The sequence below is a fragment of the Pelophylax lessonae genome (genome assembly GCF_965119305.1).
Source record: "Pelophylax lessonae genome assembly, chromosome: 8".
NCBI lineage: Eukaryota > Metazoa > Chordata > Amphibia > Anura > Ranidae > Pelophylax > Pelophylax lessonae.
Window position 1 is genome coordinate 286,565,046 of NC_138775.1, and position 21,186 is coordinate 286,586,231.

At 48.3% G+C, this 21,186-nt stretch overlaps 1 protein-coding gene across 1 annotated transcript in view; it reads right to left on the reverse strand.

The window, feature by feature from the left end:
• C8A (complement C8 alpha chain) overlaps positions 1-20,924 on the reverse strand; it is a 71,419-nt gene extending 50,495 nt beyond the window's left edge. Inside the window, exons 1-2 of the mRNA XM_082264804.1 lie at positions 20,722-20,924; positions 8,789-8,882 (exon numbers count right to left, since the gene is read on the reverse strand). Of these exons, the coding sequence (XP_082120930.1) occupies positions 8,789-8,882; positions 20,722-20,831 (204 nt within the window). The 5' untranslated portion in view covers positions 20,832-20,924. The remainder of the gene's footprint in view (positions 1-8,788; positions 8,883-20,721) is intronic.
• Positions 20,925-21,186: the final 262 nt, after the last annotated feature.

Genomic DNA, 21,186 nt, shown 5'->3' on the forward strand with positions numbered 1-21,186 from the left:
GAGATGGAGCTCAAAAAAGGAAAAGGTGGAGCCTAATGAGGAAGGGGTGTGGTTTACAGATGACAGGGCGGGTCTGAAACATAATGGGGTGTGGCCTTCACAGGAAGGGGTGGGTCGTAGTTAAATTAGGGGGTGCACGGGTTTAGTCCGGCCTAGGGCAGCACAAAACCTAAATACACCACTGTATGCACTAACACGTCTTGTATAACCTCAATTGGGATATATGGTCCACGTCTACTAGACAATTACTATCTGTGAACTCTGGCTGGACTACGGGTCTGCATCAATTTGGAACACTAGTTGGTTCTCTGGTCTCTTAAGCCCTGAAGAAGCGAAGTCAAGCGAAATGCGTTGGCTGTACAGGGACCATATCCATCCTTTTGACTGAGACTCCACCAATATCTTCTATGCAGGATGTGGAAACCTTGCAAGCGGACGTGAACAAAATAACGGGGTGGGCAACTACATGGCAGATGAGATTTAATGTTGAAAAATGTAAAGTAATGCACTTGGGGGCCAGAAACCAGAAAGCAAGCTACTCACTAGGGGGGGAACCTCTGGGTGAGTCTAGGATGGAAAAGGACCTGGGGGTACTGGTAGACAACAGGCTTGGCAGTGGCATGCAATGCCAAGCCGCTGCAAGCAAAGCCAACAGAATACTGGGATGTATAAAAAAGGGGATTCACTCCAGAAATAAAGAGATTATTCTCCCACTCTACAAGACTCTGGTCCGGCCACATCTGGAGTATGCTGTCCAGTTCTGGGCACCGGTCCTCAGGGAGGATGTGCTGGAACTGGAGAAAGTCCAGAGAAGGACAACAAAAATAATTAGGGGAATGGAGGACATCAGCTATGAGGAAAGACTACAAGCACTGAACTTATTCTCTCTGGAGAAGAGACGATTGAGGGGGGATATGATATCAATGTACAAATACTGTACTGGCGACCCTAGCATATGGAACAAACTATTCAGAGAAAGGGAATACAATAAGACACGTGGCCACTCACTAAAACTAGAGGAAAGGCGGTTTAACCTTAAAATGCGTAAGGAGTTCTTCACTGTCAGAGCAGTAAGGATGTGGAATTCTCTTCCACAAGCAGTGGTATCAGCAGGGAGCATTGATAGTTTCAAAAATCTATTAGATGGACACCTTAAAGACCACAGCATACAGGGGTATACAATGTACAGCATACAGGGGTATACAATGTACAGCATACATGGGTATACAATGTACGGTTAAAAGCAAACACACACACATCATAGATTGAACTGGATGGACTGATGTCTTTTTTCAACCTCACTAACTATGTTACTATGTAACTATGTAACTATTTTGTACGGAGTAAAAACTTCTGGTCCAGAACTGGTTAAGAACATCACTCTGAAGCTCCGCACTTTTCGGCAGCAGCACGTCAGAAAAAAACAATTTAAAAAGTTTCAAGCCGAAGTTTGTACAATTACAAGAAGTTCTTCAATCACCTTCACACCCCAGTAGAGTGTTTACTTTTTTCCAGAAGAGTTTTTTTTTTTATTTTGTTTTTCTGAAGTCGGCGGCTCCGGCGGTGAAATAAATCAGAATAAACGTTCTGTAATTCTTTCTCTCCCTCAATCTCAATTACTTCCATTTGACGTTAATTGAAATCTGTACCAGGTTACGAAAACAATGATAATTACAATAACAGATGCGCCGGATTTAGCACACCAAGCGATAAGTTAATAGTTGCTTAATCATCCGTCCCGCATCTCTGATTTGTTCCGCTTTTCCATTTTCCAAAACGAATATGTTTATTTAGCTTTTAGTCTACAAGGCTGTAATTAATGAATAATTAGTAGCAGAAGGGAACTCTGTATTTAAAGCCCAACTCTAGATTAGGCCCCTTTTCACACTTGTGCGACTTGTCCTGCGACTTGGGGCTGTAAAGTCGCATGGCAAGTCGTGCCCCATGATTTCCAATGAGTACCACTCATATCTGTGCGTCTTCAAGTCGCAGCGACTTTAAAGTAGTCCCTGCACTACTTTGGTCCGACTTTGATGCGACTTGAGGTCCATAGACCTCAATATTACACAGTCGCATTAAAGTTGCGTGGCAAAGTCGTATCAAAGTCACATGACTTTTAGGTCGTACAAGTGTGAAACCCATACCCTGCACCAGGTAAAATAAAAAAAAAAAGCAATACTTTTGCCTATGCTGCAATATCTTATATCCACAGGTGTCCCCGGCAGACCGCTTTGCAATCCAGTGCCGGTCCTATTCTGAGTTGAATGTCCTCTTATGAGCCCAGGGCATCAGGGATATGCCCTATGGAGGGGCATCATTAAGCTGGACTCACAGGTGAATGTTGCGGAGAGCAGGACTAGGTAATGCACAGGACTAAGTATTCTCTTCAAAGTGAATTTTTGCTATATTTTACTTTAACTACTTGCAGCCCTCCCACCGTCAAATGACAGCAGAGTGGTGAGGCTCTCATTCTGGGAAGACGTCATATGACGGCGCCCTAGAATGGCCACCCTTGCGCGCCCGTGGGGCGCGCAGTGCAGTGATCGCGGCCGTGCCGTGTTCCTAGGACCCAGATCTTGGTAAAGAGTCAATGACGTGGCTCTTTACCCATGTGATCGGCTGTGTCCAATCACTTTCAGAGTGTGTGCAAAGAGAGTCGATCAGCGGTAATCAGGGCACTGATCATCAGTGCCCTGATTTAAATAAAGAAAAAACAATGCCCATAAGTGACACCCATCAGTGACCCCAATCAATGCCCATCAGTGACACCAATCAGTGACCCCAATCAGTGCCCACAGTGACTTCAATCAGTGCCTATTAGTGATGCCAGTCAGTGCTCATCAGTGACACCAATCAGTGACCCCAATCAGTGCCCACAGTGACCTCAATCAGTGCCCATTAGTGATGCCAGTCAGTGCCCATCAGTGCCTGCTCATCTGTGCTGCCCATCATTGCCATCCTTCAGTCCCCATCAGTGAGGCCCGTCAGTGCCCATTAGTGCCACCCATCAGTGCTGCCTATCAGTTCCCATCAGTGTCACCTATCAGTGCCCATCAGTGCCCATTAGTGTCGTGTATCAGTGCCGCCTATCAGTGCCACCTATCAGTGTCCATCACTGCGGCATATTAGTGCCTCCTCATCAGTGCCACCTCATCAGTGCCCATAAGTGCCAATTCATCAGGGCCCATAAGTGCCACCTCATCAGTGCCGCCTATCAGTGCCACCTATCAGTGTCCATCAGTGCGGCATATTAGTGCCTCCTCATCAGTGCCACCTCATCAGTGCCCATAAGTGGCACCTCATCAGTTCCCATCAGTACAGCCTATCAGTGTCCATCGGTGCCGCCTCATCATTGCACATCAGTGAAGGAGAAAAATTACTTATTTACAAAATGTACTGATAACAATTTGGAAAAACTTTTTTTTCTTTTTTCAAAATTTTCTGTATTTTTTCTTTTTTTTTAGTAAAAAAATAAAAAAAAAACAGCGGTGATTAAATACCACCAAAAGGAAGCTCTATTTGTGTGAAAAAAAATGTCATATGGGTACAGTGTTTCATGACTGTGTAATTGTCATTCAAAGTGTGACAGCGATGATAGCTGAAAATTGGCCTGGACAGGAAGGGGGGGAAAGTGCCCGGTATTGAAGTAGTTAAGGACACTGGAAGTGCTACACACGCCCCAAAAAAGTAATAAAAGTACATAGGCCGTATGTAGTACAGTGGATATAAAAAGTCTACACACCCCTGGTAAAATGTCAGGTTTCTGTGATGTAAAAAAACGAGACAAAGATAAATCATTTCAGAACTTTTCCCACCTTTAATGTGTCCTATAAACTGTATGTAGCACCCTCCTAGGTAGGTGCTAGAGAGAGAGGGTATAGTTTTGGATCTTTTCGGCTTACCTGAAGGACTGCCAAGTAGATCTATATTGTTCTCGGCCTACCAGAGAGCAGGATCTGCTAGTGAGGTCTGCTCATGGTGCTCAGGTGCAGCTCAGACTGTCTGAAGTGTTTCACACTGGTCCAATAGGGAGGCATATTGGACAGTGGGAGGAAACCTGACAAATGAGTGCACAGGCATTTAGTACAGCCCTGGTGATTGGCAGAGGAAAGTACATTGGTGCATGCTGGGATACTGTATAAATGCCAAGGTGCTCAGGGTCTTTCAGCTGGATAATGGGGTCCTGGAGGGAGAGCGAAGCTGCCCCTCCTCTGTAGAAATTGCCATGCGGCCTCAGGTGGTCGACCTGAGGGCCTGAGAGTTAGAGAGAAACTGATTCCAGAGGTCCTGTAGAGAGGACTGGAAAGGATCTGATTCTGCATATAGTAAGTACAGATCTGTGTCATGGGGCCTGTCCTGAGAGGGCCATCCCTTCAGCTAGAAGAGTCAGTGGATGGGTGTCAGTCAACCGGATGCTAGAGAGTATCCTGAAGATAATGTAGTTGCATCAAGTCTGCTGCAGGAAGAAAGAAGACTTAATTCTTCCATACACGTGACAGTATGGTCTAAGCCAGTGATGGGGAACCTTGGCACCCTAGATGTTTTGGAACTACATTTCCCATGATGTTCATGCACTCTGCGGTGTAGCTGAGCATCATCCGAAATGTAGTTCCAAAATATCTGGGGTGCCAAACTTCACCATCACTGGACTGTAAGCAGTGTGTCTGCTTCCACAAGCAACCTAGTGAGGCCAAGTGAGAGTTGTCCTTATCTACTGTGAATAGTTCAAGTTGGAGTATCCCACTATTCCCTTCTACCATCCAAGTTCCACAATAAATACAAAACCAAATACCCTGGACGGTTTATTGAGTAATGAGCCATTGGGAGTAAGGAGGAATGTGTGAACTGTCCCTTAGTGACTGTCTGCAGGTAATCAGAGGAGGCCCAAGAAGTCATCCCACAGCAAGCCCTATGGGGACAGTGCTCAGGGGAGGACTGGGCCAGGGGGCAGGGGGGAAATTGCCCCCCGGGCTGCACTGCTTCTGCCACAGGCATGCCTAAAGGATTCCTGGTGAAGAAAAGTAAAAATTCCCCACCGCTGACCTACTGAGTGCTGCATGAAGACAAGGCCTTCCCCCTAACATGGATGGTGTAAACTGTGTCTGAGCAGAGGCCGGTTCCATGCCCCACTGGAGACTCTCCTCCCCTAGCCTGCCCCGACCAAGCTGTCCCAGCTCCACCCTGGTGGCCAGGTCAGTAACCTGAATTCAGCCAGTGAGTAGAGAGTACCTGGAGTGGAGCTTCAGCCTGGAATGGGGGTCACGAGGAGACTGGGAAGAGGGAGAGTGGTAAGAGGCAACATGGGCCTCTGGTTTGTACTTGCCCCCTGGGCCGAAAGTTGCCAGTCAGCCCCGGACACTGCTACATGTACAACTCAGTTGAACAACAAACTGAAATCTTTTAGGTAGAGGGAAGTGGCAGGGCAGTTATACACTACCTTTGGCGGTATTGAGAACAGTGATGGATAACCCCTTCACGCCAACCACCTCTGGGATGTAAAAGACAGGAGTTGAAGGCAGTTATTTGGGTTATGTGAGTCCTCTGATTGGCTATCACATAATCAGAAAGCCCCCGATCGCAAGTATGCATCAGGAGCTTACCGATCCCCACTGGTTACTGTGCTGGGAGCTCTCAGCACGCTAAGTTGTTTTAAGAGGATCGCATACAGTATCTCACAAAAATAAGTACACCCCTCACATTTTTGTAAAAATTTTATTCTATCGTTTCATGTGACAACACTGAAGAAATGACACTTTGCTACAATGTAAAGTAGTGAGTGTACAGCTTGTATAACAGTGTCAATGTGCTGTCCCCTCAAAAAAACTCAACACACAGCCATTAATGTCTAAACCGATGTTAACAAAACTGAGAACACACCTAAGTGAAAATGTCCAAATTGGGCCCAATTAGCCATTTTCCTTCCCCCGGTGTCATGTGACTCGTTAGTGTTACAAGGTCTCAGGTGTGAATGGGGAGCAGGTGTGTTAAATTTTGGTGTTATCGCTCTCACTCTCTCATACTGGTGACTGGAAGTTTAACATGGCACCTCATGGCAAAGAACTCTCTGAAGATCTACAAAAAAAGAATTGATCTCTACATAAAGATGGACTAGGCTATAAGAAGATTGCCAAGACCCTGAAACTGAGCTGCAGCACGGTAGCCAAGACCATACAGCGGTTTAACAGGACAGGTTCCATTCAGAACAGGCCTCGCCATGGTTGAGTGTACGTGCTCAGCGTCATATCCAGAGGTTGTCTTTGGGAAATAGACGTATGACTGCTGCCAGCATTGCTGCAGAGGTTGAAGGGGTGAGGGGTCAGCCTGTCAGTGCTCAGACCATACGCCGCACACTGCATCAAATTGATCTGCATGGCTGTCGTCCTAGAAGGAAGCCTCTTCTAAAGATGATGCGCAAGAAAGCCCACAGTTTGCTGAAGACAAGCAGACTAAGGACATGGATTACTGGAACCATGTCCTGTGGTCTGATGAGACCAAGATAAACTTATTTGGTTCAGATGGTGTCAAGTGTGTGTGGCAGCAACCAGGTGAGGAGTACAAAGACAAGTGTGTCTTGCCTACAGTCAAGCATGGTGTTGGGAGTGTCATGGTCTGGGGCTGCCGGCACTGGGGAGTTACAGTTCATTGAGGGAACCATGAATGCCAACATGTACTGTGACATACTGAAGCAGAGCATGATCCCCTCCCTTCGGAGACTGGGCCACAGGGCAGTATTCCAACATGATAATGACCCCGGGGGGGGGGGGTAGGGGATTAGCAGATAAGCAGAGCTTCCCCTTTTGGGTGGAGCTCCGCTTTAAGCCTGGGAGCGAATGAGGGTCCAGCATGTAAACACCCCTGGGGTTTGAACAGGCACAGCCAGGAGGGTGGAGGGGGTCCTTTTCTGGCCACCATCGTCGCACGGGAGTGCAAACGGTGATGAGAAACGCGCTTGCTCTGGAAATGGTTCCAGCTTGTCGGGTGACCAAGTTGCTCATTATGACCATTCGCTAGGCAGCTTTGGCCCCCACCTACAAGTTTGCTAGTCTTGCTTGGAATGAAGACATTAAGTAAGGTTCACAGTGCTGCTATCGGATTTTCAGTGCAATCATGTAGTGCAACTTTGATGTTTCAATGGCAGGGGTCTTAAAATTTTCAAAACAAAGGGCCAGTTTACTGCACTTAAGGGGCCGGATTGTGGCCAGTGAGAGTAGAAAATGCCCCAGCATTAGTGGGTGGTCAGTGGAAGTAAAAAAATTTCAGCATTGTTGTCAGTGGGAGGAATAGTGTCCCATGATTGGTGTCAGTGGGAGGAATAGTGTCCCATGATTGGTGTCAGTGGGAGGAATAGTGTCCCATGATTGGTGTCAGTGGGAGGAATTGTTCCCCATCATTGGTATCAGTGGGAGAAATAGTGCCCCATCCTTGGTATCTGTGGGAGAAATAGTGCCCCATCCTAGGTATCAGTGGGAGGAATAGTGCCCCGTCATTGGTGTCAGTGGGAGGAATAGTGCCCCATCATTGGTGTCAGTGTGAGGAATAGTGCCCCATCATTGGTGTCAGTGTAAGGAATAGTGCCCCATCATTGGTGTCAGTGGGACAAATAGTGCCCCATCATTGGTGTCACTAGGAGGAATAGTACCCCATTGTTGGTGTCAGTGTGAGGAATAGCACCCCATCATTGGTGTCAGTGGGAGGTAATGTGCCCCATTATTAGTATCAGTGGGAAGAATAGTGTCCAAAAATTGGTGTCAGTGGGAGAAATAATGTCCCATTATTGAGGTCAATAGGAGAAATAGTGCCCCATCCTTGGTGTCAGTGGGAAGAATGGTGCCCCATCATTGGGGTCAGTGGGAGCATTAGTTCCCCATCTCTGGTGTCAGTGGGAGGAATAGCACCCAATTGTTGGTGTCAGTGGGAGGAATAGTACTCCATTGTTGGTATCAGTGGTAGAAGTAGTGCCCCATCATTGGTATCAGTGGGAGGAATAGTGCCACATCATTGGTATCAGTGGGAGGAATAGTGCCCCATCATTGGTGTCAGTGGGAGAGTTAGTTCCCCATCCCTTGTGTCTGTAGGAGGAATAGCACCCAATTGTTTGTATCAGTTGGAGGAATAGTGCCCCATCATTGGTATCAGTGGGAGGAATAGTGCCCCGTCATTGGTGTCAGTGGGAGAGTTAGTTCCCCATTTCTGGTGTCAGTAGGAGGAATAGTGCCCCATTGTTGGTGTCAGTGGGAGGAATAATGCCCCATCATTGGTGTCAGTGGGAGAGTTAGTTCCCCATCTCTGGTGTCAGTAGGACGAAAAGCACCCAATTGTTGGTGTCAGTGGGAGGAATAGTGCCTGATATCAAAGGAAGTAATAGTGCCCCAAGGGCTGGATAAAGGCATGAAAAGGGCCACATCATGCCCAAAGGCCTTAGTTTGGAGACCCTTGTTTTTTGGGGCCAAAATCATATTGGAATCACACCAAAGTAGTACAGGAACCTCTTCCAAAACCATGCTGTACTGAGTTGCATTGATATGAACAGGCACCATTGAAAACAATGTAATTTTCATTGTCATGTGATTCTGTGCGGCTCAAGTCACATCTGAAATCGCTCCAGTGTGCACAGAACCTAAAAGAGAAAATTGAATGAAGACAACTGAAAGTCCAGCTCCAGTTTCTGATAGACTGTTGAAGGGTTACAACCCCCGTCTCCAATGGGGCCACAAACAAGGGAAAGGCAGTTATCTATAATCATCAGAACATGGATCAATGAATCATCGGATGATAAAACAAGTCTTACTTTGCTACCTTGGCAGGGAAAGCACTGAGTCCAATCAGACCACGGACCGAGCCGGCAGTCTATGGGGGTGGGAGTGTCTGCGCTTCTGGATGATCTGGTGGATAAAATAGACATAAGACATGAGACAAGTAATGTGAGATCTACACACAATTATCTCATCCAGGAACAATTTGTCTTCAGGTTTAATCAGCATCTTATTGAGAATTACTTCTCCCCATCACTGACTATACTACAGGAGAGGGTCAGAGACTGCAGACTTACTACAGGAGATTGTCAGAGACTGCAGACATACTACAGGAGATGGTCAGAGTCTGTAGACATGGTACATGAGATGGTCAGATACTGCAGACATGGTGCAAGAGCTGGTCAGAGACTGCAGACTTACTACAGGAGATGGTCAGAGACTGCAGACATACTACAGGAGATGGTCAGAGACTGCAGACATACTACAGGAGATGGTCAGAGACTGCAGACATAATACAGGAGTTGGTCAGAGACTGCAGACATATTACAGGACATGGTCAGAGACTGCAGACATGCTACAGGAGTTGGTCAGAGACTGCGGACATGGTACAGGAGATGGTCAGAGACTGCAGACATGGTATAGGAGATGGTCAGAGACTGCAGACATGAGACAGGAGATGGTCAGAGACTGCAGACCTATTACAGGAGATGGTCAGAGACTGTAGACAGTGGCGTACCTAGAGCATTTGGCACCCGGGGCGGATCCTATATCTGGCACCCCCCCCCCCACTTTAAAATGTAAAAACACCCGCAAAAATTTGTAATGTCTCCAAAAATATTTATTGCACAAATTTCCCAGCCCCCCTATCACAGTGCCCTTTGCAGTCTGCCCCCCCCCCCTGTCTCTCTAATCACAGTTCCCCCTTTTGCACTCTCTGCCTCCCCTGCACAGTCCTACCTTTGGCATAGACAGATAGCTAATACTATTATCAATGTGTTTAAGTTTGAGTAAGAGATTGGAGACATGCTAAAGGAGATAGTCAGAGACTGAGGACATGATGCAAGAGATGGTCAGAGACTGAGGACATGATACAAGAGATGGTCAGAGACTGAGGACATGATACAAGAGATGGTCAGAGACTGAGGACATGATACAAGAGATGGTCAGAGACTGAGGACATGATACAAGAGATGGTGAGAGACTGAGGACATGATACAAGAGATGGTCAGAGACTGAGGACATGATACAAGAGATGGTCAGAGACTGAGGACATGATACAAGAGATGGTCAGAGACTGAGGACATGATACAAGAGATGGTGAGAGACTGAGGACATGATACAAGAGATGGTCAGAGACTGAGGACATGATACAAGAGATGGTCAGAGACTGAGGACATGATACAAGAGATGGTCAGAGACTGAGGACATGATACAGGGGATGGTCAGAGACTGAGGACATGATACAAGAGATGGTCAGAGACTGAGGACATGATACAAGAGTTGGTCAGAGACTACGGACCCAATACAAGAGAAATCCAAGACTGAGGACATGATACAAGAGATGGTCAGAGACTACGGACGGGATACTAGAGATGGTCAGAGACTGCAGACAACACACAGGAGATGGTCAGAGACTGAGGACATGATACAAGAGATGGTCAGAGACTGAGGACATGATACAAGAGATGGTCAGAGACTTAGGACATGATACAAGAGATGGTCAGAGACTGAGGACATGATACAGGGGATGGTCAGAGACTGAGGACATGATACAAGAGATGGTCAGAGACTGAGGACATGATACAAGAGATGGTCAGAGACTGAGGACATGATACAAGAGATGGTCAGAGACTGAGGACATGATACAGGAGATGGTCAGAGACTGAGGACATGATACAGGAGATGGTCAGAGACTGTGGACATGATCCAAGAGATGGTTGGTCAGAGACTGAGGACATGATACAAGAGATGGTCAGAGACTACGGACGGGATACTAGAGATGGTCAGAGACTGCAGACAACACACAGGAGATGGTCAGAGACTGAGGACATGATCCAAGAGATGGTCAGAGACTGAGGACATGATACAAGAGATGGTCAGAGACTGAGGACATGATACAAGAGATGGTCAGAGACTGCAGACATGATACAAAAGAAGGTCAGAGACTGCAGACATGATAGAAGATAGAAGAGCATTAGGGGGGCCGGAGAGCACAGGGCAAGCAGAGAGCACTGGAGGAGCTGAAGGGCACGGTGGGGGGGGGGGTGACTGGAGAGAATTAAGAGGGGTTTGAAAAGCATTGTAGGGGGGTTGGAAGGCGCAGGGGTGGAGAGCACTGGGGGGGGGGGGGGACAGGGAAAACCAGGGGGATGGAGAGCATGGGGGGAACTGGAACTCACTGAGGGGGAAGGCAGGGAGCACAGGGGGGTGGAGAGCACTGGGGGAGCCAGGGAGCATAGGGGGGAGATGAAAAGCACTGCAGGGAGCTGAAGAGCACTGGGGGGCTAAGTAAGGAGCGCCGGGGGGGGGCAAGATAACTGAGGGGTTAAGAGCAGGGGGAGTGTTAAGAGCAGGGGGGTGTTAAGAGCAGGGGGGTGTTTAGAGCACTGGGGGGTGTTTAGAGCACTGGGAAGTGTTTAGAGCACTGGGAAGTGTTTAGAGCACTGGGGGTGTTTAGAGCAGGGGGGGTGTTTAGAGCAGGGGGGGTGTTTAGAGCAGGGGGGGTGTTTAGAGCACTGGGGGTGTTTAGAGCACTGGGGGTGTTTAGAGCAGGGGGGGTGTTTAGAGCAGGGGGGGTGTTTAGTGCAGGGGGGGTGTTTAGAGCACTGGGGGGGTGTTTAGAGCAGGGGGGGTGTTTAGAGCAGGGGGGTGTTTAGAGCAGGGGGGGTGTTTAGAGCAGGGGGGGTGTTTAGAGCAGGGGGGGTGTTTAGAGCACTGGGGGTGTTTAGAGCACTGGGGGTGTTTAGAGCAGGGGGGGTGTTTAGAGCAGGGGGGGTGTTTAGTGCAGGGGGGGTGTTTAGAGCACTGGGGGGGTGTTTAGAGCAGGGGGGGTGTTTAGAGCAGGGGGGTGTTTAGAGCAGGGGGGGTGTTTAGAAGGGGGGGGTGTTTAGAGGAAGGGGGGTGTTTAGAGCAAGGGGGGGTGTTTAGAGCAGGGGGGGTGTTTAGAGCAGGGGGGTGTTTAGTGCAGGGGGGGTGTTTAGAGTGGGGGGGGTGTTTAGAAGGGGGGGTGTTTAGAGCAGGGGGGGTGTTTAGAGCAGGGGGGGTGTTTAGAGCAGGGGGGGGTGTTTAGAGCAGGGGGGTGCTTAGAGCAGGGGGAGTGTTTAGAGGGGGGTGTTTAGAGCAGGGGGGGTGTTTAGAGGGGGGTGTTTAGAGCAGGGGGGGTGTTTAGAGCAGGGGGGTGTTTAGTGCAGGGGGGGTGTTTAGAGTGGGGGGGGTGTTTAGAAGGGGGGGTGTTTAGAGCAGGGGGGGTGTTTAGAGCAGGGGGGGTGTTTAGAGCAGGGGGGGGTGTTTAGAGCAAGGGGGGGGGGTGTTTAGAGCAGGGGGGTGCTTAGAGCAGGGGGAGTGTTTAGAGGGGGGTGTTTAGAGCAGGGGGGGTGTTTAGAGGGGGGTGTTTAGAGCAGGGGGGGTGTTTAGAGGGGGTGTTTAGAGCAGGGGGGGTGTTTAGAGGGGGGTGTTTAGAGCAGGGGGGGGCTGGAGAGCACTAGGGGGCCAGCAAGTTGTATAGGAGAGGGGATGGGACAGCTGCATATAGATGATTTGATCTTTACATACTCCTCCTGCTGCCGCTAACTGACTGCAGGAGGGAGAGGAGAATCGGCCATTCAACAGCAGCAGGAGAAATACGGAAAGATGAATCCCTCTATATCCAGCTGTCCCATCTCCTCTCCAGTCCAGACAGTTACACAGAAGGAGGCTGCTCAGTGCTCACCTTCTTCCCGCCGGCCGCCGCCCCCGCGAGCAGCGCGGACTAAAGGAGCTGCAGCTCCTTCACACTGACTGAAATTCCGAGCAGCCTGACACCCCCCAGCGCGTGGCACCCGGGGCGGGCCGCCCCCCCGCCCCCCCCGTTAGTACGCCACTGACTGTAGACATGATACAGGAGATGGTCAGAGACTGCAGAAATAATACAGGAGTTGGTCAGAGACTAGAGATATACTACAGGAGGTGGTCAGAAACTAGAGATATACTACAGAAGATGGTCAGGGACTGCATAAACAGTATAGGAAATGGTCAGAGACTGCATACATACTACAGGAGATGGTCAGAGACTGCAGACACACTACAGGAGATGGCCAGAGACTGCAGACATAATACAGGAGTTGGTCAGAGACTGCAGACATATTACAGGAGATGGTCAGAGACTGCAGACATGCTACAAGAGTTGGTCAGAGACTGCGGACATGGTACAGGAGATGGTCAGAGGCTGCAGACATGATACAGGAGATGGTCAGAGACTGTAGACATATCACAGGAGATGGTCAGAGACTGCAGACATCCTACAGGAGATGGTCAGAGACTGCAGACATGCTACAAGAGTTGGTCAGAGACTGCGGACATGGTACAGGAGATGGTCAGAGGCTGCAGACATGATACAGGAGATGGTCAGAGACTGTAGACATATCACAGGAGATGGTCAGAGACTGCAGACATTCTACAGGAGATGGTCAGAGACTGCAAACATATTACAGGAGATGGTCAGAGAGTGTAGACATATTACAGGAGATGGTCAGAGACTGCAAACATATTACAGGAGATGGTCAGAGACTGCAAACATATTACAGGAAATGATCAGAGAGTGTAGGCAGGTTTGAAGAGACATTTTATATTCTGCTCAGCAAATTCACTACAAATGGTCATAGAAATTATAATACAGTGTATAAAGAAACATAAGTAAGTGTGAAAGAATTAAAGCAAACAACATAACTTACAGAGGAAACTCCAATGAACATTTTTCTGGTCTGACCCCGACTACCTAGGCAGGGAAAACACTAACAATGGGCTAATGTGGCCCAAGGGCCACACAATAAGGGCCACAAGTTGGGTCCCAGGGCTTTATCTGATGGCAATTTTTATTCAGTAACTTTACAATAATCAGGACGCCGTTCATCAATAGGAACTGACAGAAGCTAATGATATTCCAGCATATGGAACGAGTCAGCCGTTAAAGTGTTTCTATACAATTTTTGTTGTTTGCTCCTATAAAGCGCGCAGTACATCTGTTCATGGGATAATACAGCAATGCACTATTGCTTCTGAAAGGTAAACAGACTAATAACAACAAATGTTTATAACACATCGCTGTCCCAGAGGAGTCCAAGTGCCGCCATATACAGCGACGGGTATGTAATCCAAAAGTTTGCTCTATAAACTGTGTATTATGAACAATTGTCATTGTGTAAAATACAATCCTTGGTTGCTTCATCCTTTTTCCCCATCTCAGTGCTGCTGATCCCCTTTGGCCTCTTTCAGCCACTTCCTGTCTATAGGCACTGGGAATAAAATTCAGCACTGAAAATAATTTCATACCAGCCCCATAGCTTTATTATACAGCCCCAACAGCATGACGCCATTATTTTCTTGTTCATAAATGGGAAAACTATATTATAGATAAGACAGATATGAAAGCATATAGGGCTTTATATACAGTGTATATATATATATATATTAGCAAAGTCCGGTTAAAAGTGGTAAAAGTGCGGACATGGTACAGGAGATGCAGAGGCTGCGGACACAGTACAGGGGATGTTAGAGGCTGCTGGCATGGTACAGGGGATGTTAGAGACTGCTGGCATGGTACAGGAGATGTCAGAGGCTGCGGACATGGTACAGGAGATGCAGAGGCTGCGGACATGGTACAGGAGATGCAGGGGCTGCGGGCATGGTGCAGGAGATGCAGGGGCTGCGGACATGGTAAAGGAGATGCAGGGGCTGCTGACATGATGCAGGAGATGCAGGGGCTGCGGGCATGGTGTGGAAGATGCAGAGGCTGTGGACATGGTACAGGAGATGCAAAGGCTGCGGACATGGTGCAGGAGATGCAGGGGCTGCGGGCATGGTGCAGGAGATGCAGGGGCTGGGGACATGGTACAGGAGATGCAGGGGCTGCGGGCATGGTGCAGGAGATGCAGGGGCTGCGGACATGAGGCAGGAGATGCAGGGGCTGCGGACATGGTAAAGGAGATGCAGGGGCTGCTGACATGATGCAGGAGATGCAGGGGCTGCGGGCATGGTGTGGAAGATGCAGAGGCTGTGGACATGGTACAGGAGATGCAAAGGCTGCGGACATGGTGCAGGAGATGCAGGGGCTGCGGGCATGGTGCAGGAGATGCAGGGGCTGGGGACATGGTACAGGAGATGCAGGGGCTGCGGGCATGGTGCAGGAGATGCAGGGGCTGCGGACATGATGCAGGAGATGCAGGGGCTGCGGACATGGTACAGGAGATGCAAGGGCTGCGGGCATGGTGCAGGAGATGCAGGGGCTGGGGACATGGTACAGGAGATGCAGGGGCTGCGGGCATGGTGCAGGAGATGCAGGGGCTGCGGACATGATGCAGGAGATGCAGGGGCTGCGGGCATGGTGCAGGAGATGCATGGGTTGTGGGCATGGTGCAGGGGCTGCGGACATGGTACAGGAGATGCAGTGCTGCGGGCATGGTACACGAGATCTCCTGTACCATGCCCGCAGCACTGTATCTCCTGAGGAGATGCAGGGGCTGCGGAGGAGTCTCACTTACCTTTGGCGCCAACACATCATGGCGCATGCGGCGTCTGCCCAAGAATAGCTGAATGTGTACAGGCTTTCCCAAGCGGTGGCGGCGCAGTGTGCATGTCGGGCCGGCCGCGGCCATTTTTTTATACAGGTATCAGCAGTCCCAGGACAGGGGGACTTGCCGGCTTACTGGGAAATTTCCCGGTATCCCGGTAGGCCAGTCTGGCCCTCTGGCATCAGCTGCCCATCATTGCACCAACTTCCTGACAATGACAACGATGGACCACATCCACATCATGTGTGTCAGGAAGACTGGACCACATGTCACAGGGTGACAATGCAGGAGCAAAATTACCTGCTTCCAGTCCAGGCCAATCCTGACATTTCTCTCATACATTATATGTAAAATTCCTTTTTTTTTTTTTTGCTAGAAAATTGATACCTAAGTGCCGGTTTACATATATGCGATGCGGGAACCCTGCAAATCCACTGCGGGTTCCCACATCGCATTCAAATCGCAGGCAGTTCAAACTGCCATATGCGAATCGCTGGGGGTGTCAATATAGAGTTAACGACAGCCCCAGATCAGTGTGTGTATCGCAGTGGGAACTGTCAGTTCGGACATGAATCGAATTGCATAGGTGTGAACCACCATGCGATCCGATTCTGCTGTGGACCCAAAAAAGGGTCCTGTGCGAGTTGTCCCTGAATCCGATGCAAATTCAGTCATACTATCTGTATAGCTGAATTCGCATCGCCCAGACATTGCATGTGATTTTCAGAGCAGTGAGTTCCGAATCACATGTGATGTCTGACATCGCACTAATGTGAACCGGGCCTAACATGTCACACACAATTGCGTACACCTGTGGAATGGTAACAAACTATGGTACCTAAAAATCTCCATAAGCGTTGCCTTTTTCAGGTTTTGAGCCTATGTACAAATGAGGGTGCTGCTCAGGCTCCTAAAGGATCCCAATTAATCGGCAACTCCTGGGATTGCTGGTGGAGAAACAAGCTTGTCTCATCTCCAAACATCAGCATGTATTGAAGGAAAAGTTCCTCAAGCTGCACATCGTTGCAAATCCACTAATGGAGAAGTTTCTGGCCGTCCCTGTCTGGGTTCAGGCCAGGGGGATCATGATTAAGCTCCGGGGGCTGAGCGAAATGCGTTGGGGGCATGGCTTTGTAGATTTGCAGTGATGTGTGGCTTGAGGGATCTCTCCTTTCTTAGAGTACATGCCCTTTACAGGTTACCAGTTTAGGTTTACATAGGAGGTCGGGAGCTAGACATGTGTGTGATCGCCATTTATGTATTGATGCGTGTGAGCAGGGTGGGATGGGCACTTTAAAAAAAATGTTTAATTTTAATTAGAAAGAGAGACACTGTCTCATGATTTTTTTTTTTTCTTTCTTTTTTTCTTTTTGACCCTTGGGGCCATTTGTAAAAGAAATCCAGCAGCTTATTAGCCGCTAGGATTGTTTTTACATAAAACAGAATTGCTGGCTGAAAGAAACAATACCACATTAAATAATGTAGGCATACGTAAGGTACATTAGCTGGTCTTAAAGTTTCCGTTTGTTTATAGATTCTATAGGAAATAAAATAATTATGCAAAACAATATTGCCAAAAAAATTCTAATTCCCCCCCCCCCCCCCAAAAAAATAATAATAATATATGTATTACTTTGCTATCTTTTTTCATCTTGACACATTTTCAAGTAAAGTATTTGTTAAAATTCTTACTCCAGCACGTTTCTAATGCATCTCAATGGCAAAGAACAAAGTCCTGATGACCAATGTCATTCAACCCACTTCCTCTGAGTCCAGGTCATCCTGAAAAAGCCCCTCCCCCCCAACGTGTGACTGGACAGTGAAAGGAAAAGCAGAACAGCAAGAAGCTCATCTCTTTGTCACACTGCTCTCTCCTCCAATCATCATGCTTCTTGCCAGCACATGAACGGATTGCCCCCTTGTACGGCTTCTTCTTCTCCATCACCAGCCCTGCTGCACAGGGACTGCAAGAGGATGATGTCGGGCCACATTCAGGGACTTACACTGCTTGCATTAACCACTTAAGCCCCAGGCCTGTTTTTCACACTCGGTGTTTACAAGTTAAAATCTGGATTATTTTTGCTAGAAAACCACTTAAAACCCCCAAACATTATAAAAAAATTTTCAGAGACCCTAGAGAATAAAATGGAGATTATTGCAATATTTTTTATCACACCGTATTTGCGCAGCGGTCTTTCAAACGCGATTTTTTGGAAAAAAAATCACTTTTTTTAAATTAAAAAATAAGAATCCAGTAAAGTTAGCCCAATTTTTTTCCATAATGTGAAAGATAATGTTACGCCAAGTAAATAGATACCCAACGTGTCATGCTTCAAAATTGCGCGCGCTCACGGAATGGCGACAAACTTTGGTACTTAAAAATCCCATAGGCGACATTTTAACAATGTCTACAGGTTGCCATCTTAGAGTTAAAGAGGAGGTCTAGGGCTCAAATCATTGCTTTCGCTATAACGATCGCGGCGATACCTCACATGTGTGGTTTGAACACCGTTTACATATGTGGGCGGGGTTTCCGTATGCGTTCGCTTCTGCACGCGAGCTAACGAGGACAGGGCGCTTTAATTTTCTTTTTTTCTTTTTACTATTTATTTTATTTGTTATTTTTCATTTTTACACCGTTTTTTTTTTTTTAATTGGATAATTTTTATTCCTATTACAAGGAATATAAACATTCCTTGTAATAGAAATAGGCACAACAGGACCTCTTTTTTTGTGAGATCTGGGGTCAAAAAGTCTTCAGATCTCACAAGTACACTAAAAGATGAAAAAAAAAAAATAATAATAAAATGAAAAAAAAAATGGGGCCTTTAAACCGGTTGCTAGGCAACGACGTTTGCCGTTGTTTCGCTCCTCCAAGACCATAGAGTCGAGTGAGGGCAAGCTTGCCCTCACTCGACATCCTGTCTGTGAAGATCCGGGTAAGCGGGGAAAAGTACCGGGACGCAGCGGGAGGGGGGGGGGCACCTCTTTCGCCACCCCAGTAGGGTGATCCTGCGGCGAATCCGCCGCTGGGACCACCCTTATCGGAAAGCCGACCGCCCGCAATTTAAAAAAATACCAGGGTTAGGGCAGCTATCTGCTGCCATAACACCGGTATTTAGGTTTAAACTGCCGATGTAAATAGTCGTTGGGTGGTCGTTAAGTGGTTAAATCAAAAATACATTTAAAACATTTATTAATGTGTTCATGTAGCGGTTCTCAACCTGTGGGACCCCTTTGGGGGTCAGATGACCCTTTCACAGGGGTCGCCTAAGACCATCGGAAAACACATTTTTTCAATGGTCTTAGGCAGGGAACTCACCGCGCCACCTGAAAAAAAAATGGCCACCGCCGGCCCATCAGGCACACTGCGCATGCGCCGCCGCCACTCAGGAAAGCCCGTACATGCTCAGCTATTCTCGGGCAGACGGCGCATGCGCGTTGACGTGTTGGCGCCAGACAGCACCATTTTTAAATACAAGGTGCCTCACCAAACAGTAAGTAAGACCCCTTCACAGCCCCTGCATCTCCAGGAGAATCTCCTGTGCCATGCCTGCAGCACTGTATCTCCTGTACTATGCCCACAGCCCTGCATCTCCTACACCATGTCTGCAGCCCCTGTACCATGCCCGTGGTCCCTGCATCTTCTGCACCAAGCCCGCAGCCCCTGCACCAAGCCCGCAGCCCGTGCATTTCCCGCACCATGCCCGCGGCCCCTGCATCATACCGCAGCCTCTGCCTCTCCTGCACCATGTCCGCGGCCCCTGCACCATGCCCGCAGCCTCTGCATCTCCTGCACCATGCCTGCGGCCCCTGCATCTCCTGCACCATGCCCGCAGCCCCTGCATCTCCTGCACCATGCCCGCAGCACCTGCATCATGCCATAGCCTCTGCATTTCCTGCACCATGGCCGTGGCCCCTGCATCTCCTGCACTATGCCCGCAGCCCCTGCATCTCCTGCACCATGCCGCAGCCCCTGCATCTCCTGCACCATGCCCGCAGCCCCTGCATCATGCCATAGCCTCTGCATTTCCTGCACCATAGCCGCAGCCCCTGCATCTCCTGCACCATGCCGCAGCCCCTACATCATGTTGAAGCCTCTCCATCTCCTGCAGCATGCCCGCAGCCCCTGCATCTCCTGCACCATGCCTGCAGCTCCTGCATCTCCTGCACCATGCCCGCGACCCCTGGATCTCTTGCACCATGCCCCCATCCCCTGCATCAATTTGTAACAATGAAAATACATCCTACATATCAGATATTTACATTACGATTCATAACAGTAGCAAAATTACAGTTATGAAGTAGCGGAAATAATTTTATGGTTGAGGGTCACCACAACATGAGAAACTGTATTAAAGGGTCGCAGCATTAGGAAGGTTGAGAACCACTGTGTTAATGATTACAAAGCTGCATTTATTTGTATCTTTTATATCCGCTCTGAGTTCAGCTTCCAGTGTAGGGCAATGGTTGCCAACTTATGAGTTATAAGGGGCCTCAGCTGTGGCCGCTGGCATCACCAACGTGATATATATTTAATGCTGGAGAGGATTGTCAGAAGACAATCCTTCAGCCTGGAGAGGCTGAAGACCTAATAAAGCAGGGATTCTCAACCAGGGTTCCATGGAACCCAAGGGTTCCTCCAAAGGTTGATGGGGGTTCCTTGAGCAATGAACAATTTCTGCCTCTCAGACAAGTTCCCACTGAGACCATTCATGGTTTTAGCTATCTGTAGGGGATAATTCTTCCCAATAACCACAAGTGTAAGGAGGATTCTTCCCACTGACTGTCACACTAATATATCCTGAGTTGCAGATATAGCATTTTTAGCAGGGGTTGCCTGAAACCAAAAAGGTATTTCAAGGGTTCCTCAGTGTTGAAAAGGTTGAGAAAGATTGTATTAGAGGAAATGAGGGTCAGAGGGTGAGGAAGGGATACATTGTTGGCTGGGGAGATGCTGCAGAAGACAATACCCAACTAGGAAGATGTTACATGAGGATAGTAGAGATCAATGTTAATACCCTAATCAATGTTCCCAGTACAGACTTCTGAGGTCTGAGGGCCGCATACACCCTTGGGCCACAGTTTGGACACCAGTGGTATAGGGGGTGCAGATCTCTAGTAGAGCAATCTAGATGACATCACAGCAATGAGATAATGAAAGCACATAATAATGGAAACAATGATGCAGGTCAAAGACCTACCTGAGCAGATATGTAGATTTGCCTTCCCGTTCCCGCACTGCGACCCCGACGCACACCGATACGGAGTACAGCACCAGAAGACCCACATACTCAATAATTCTCATTTTCATAAATCCTGGGATGGAATATTTCACCTCCTTGCCACCATTTGCTGTTGAAATTAAAGTCTGGAGTTACATGAAGAGCCCCCGGAGCTGCGCTGGGGTAAATCATTGACAGCAACTTAAATATTGCCGCAGAGAATCCAAGAAGAGGATTGCCAAACTCAGAGCAAACGTTTGGAAGGCCAAGAGGGTGGAGGTTGGAAATGTAATCACAGTTGTGTTTGCTAAACTGATCAACAATGGGGGGTGGACTCCGATCTTGGTAAACATTCCCCCAGGAGACCAGACTCTGCCCATGTGATTGGATTTTACTATAGACCTACAATTCAGGATAAATTCACCTAGACAAGGTTAGGAGCCT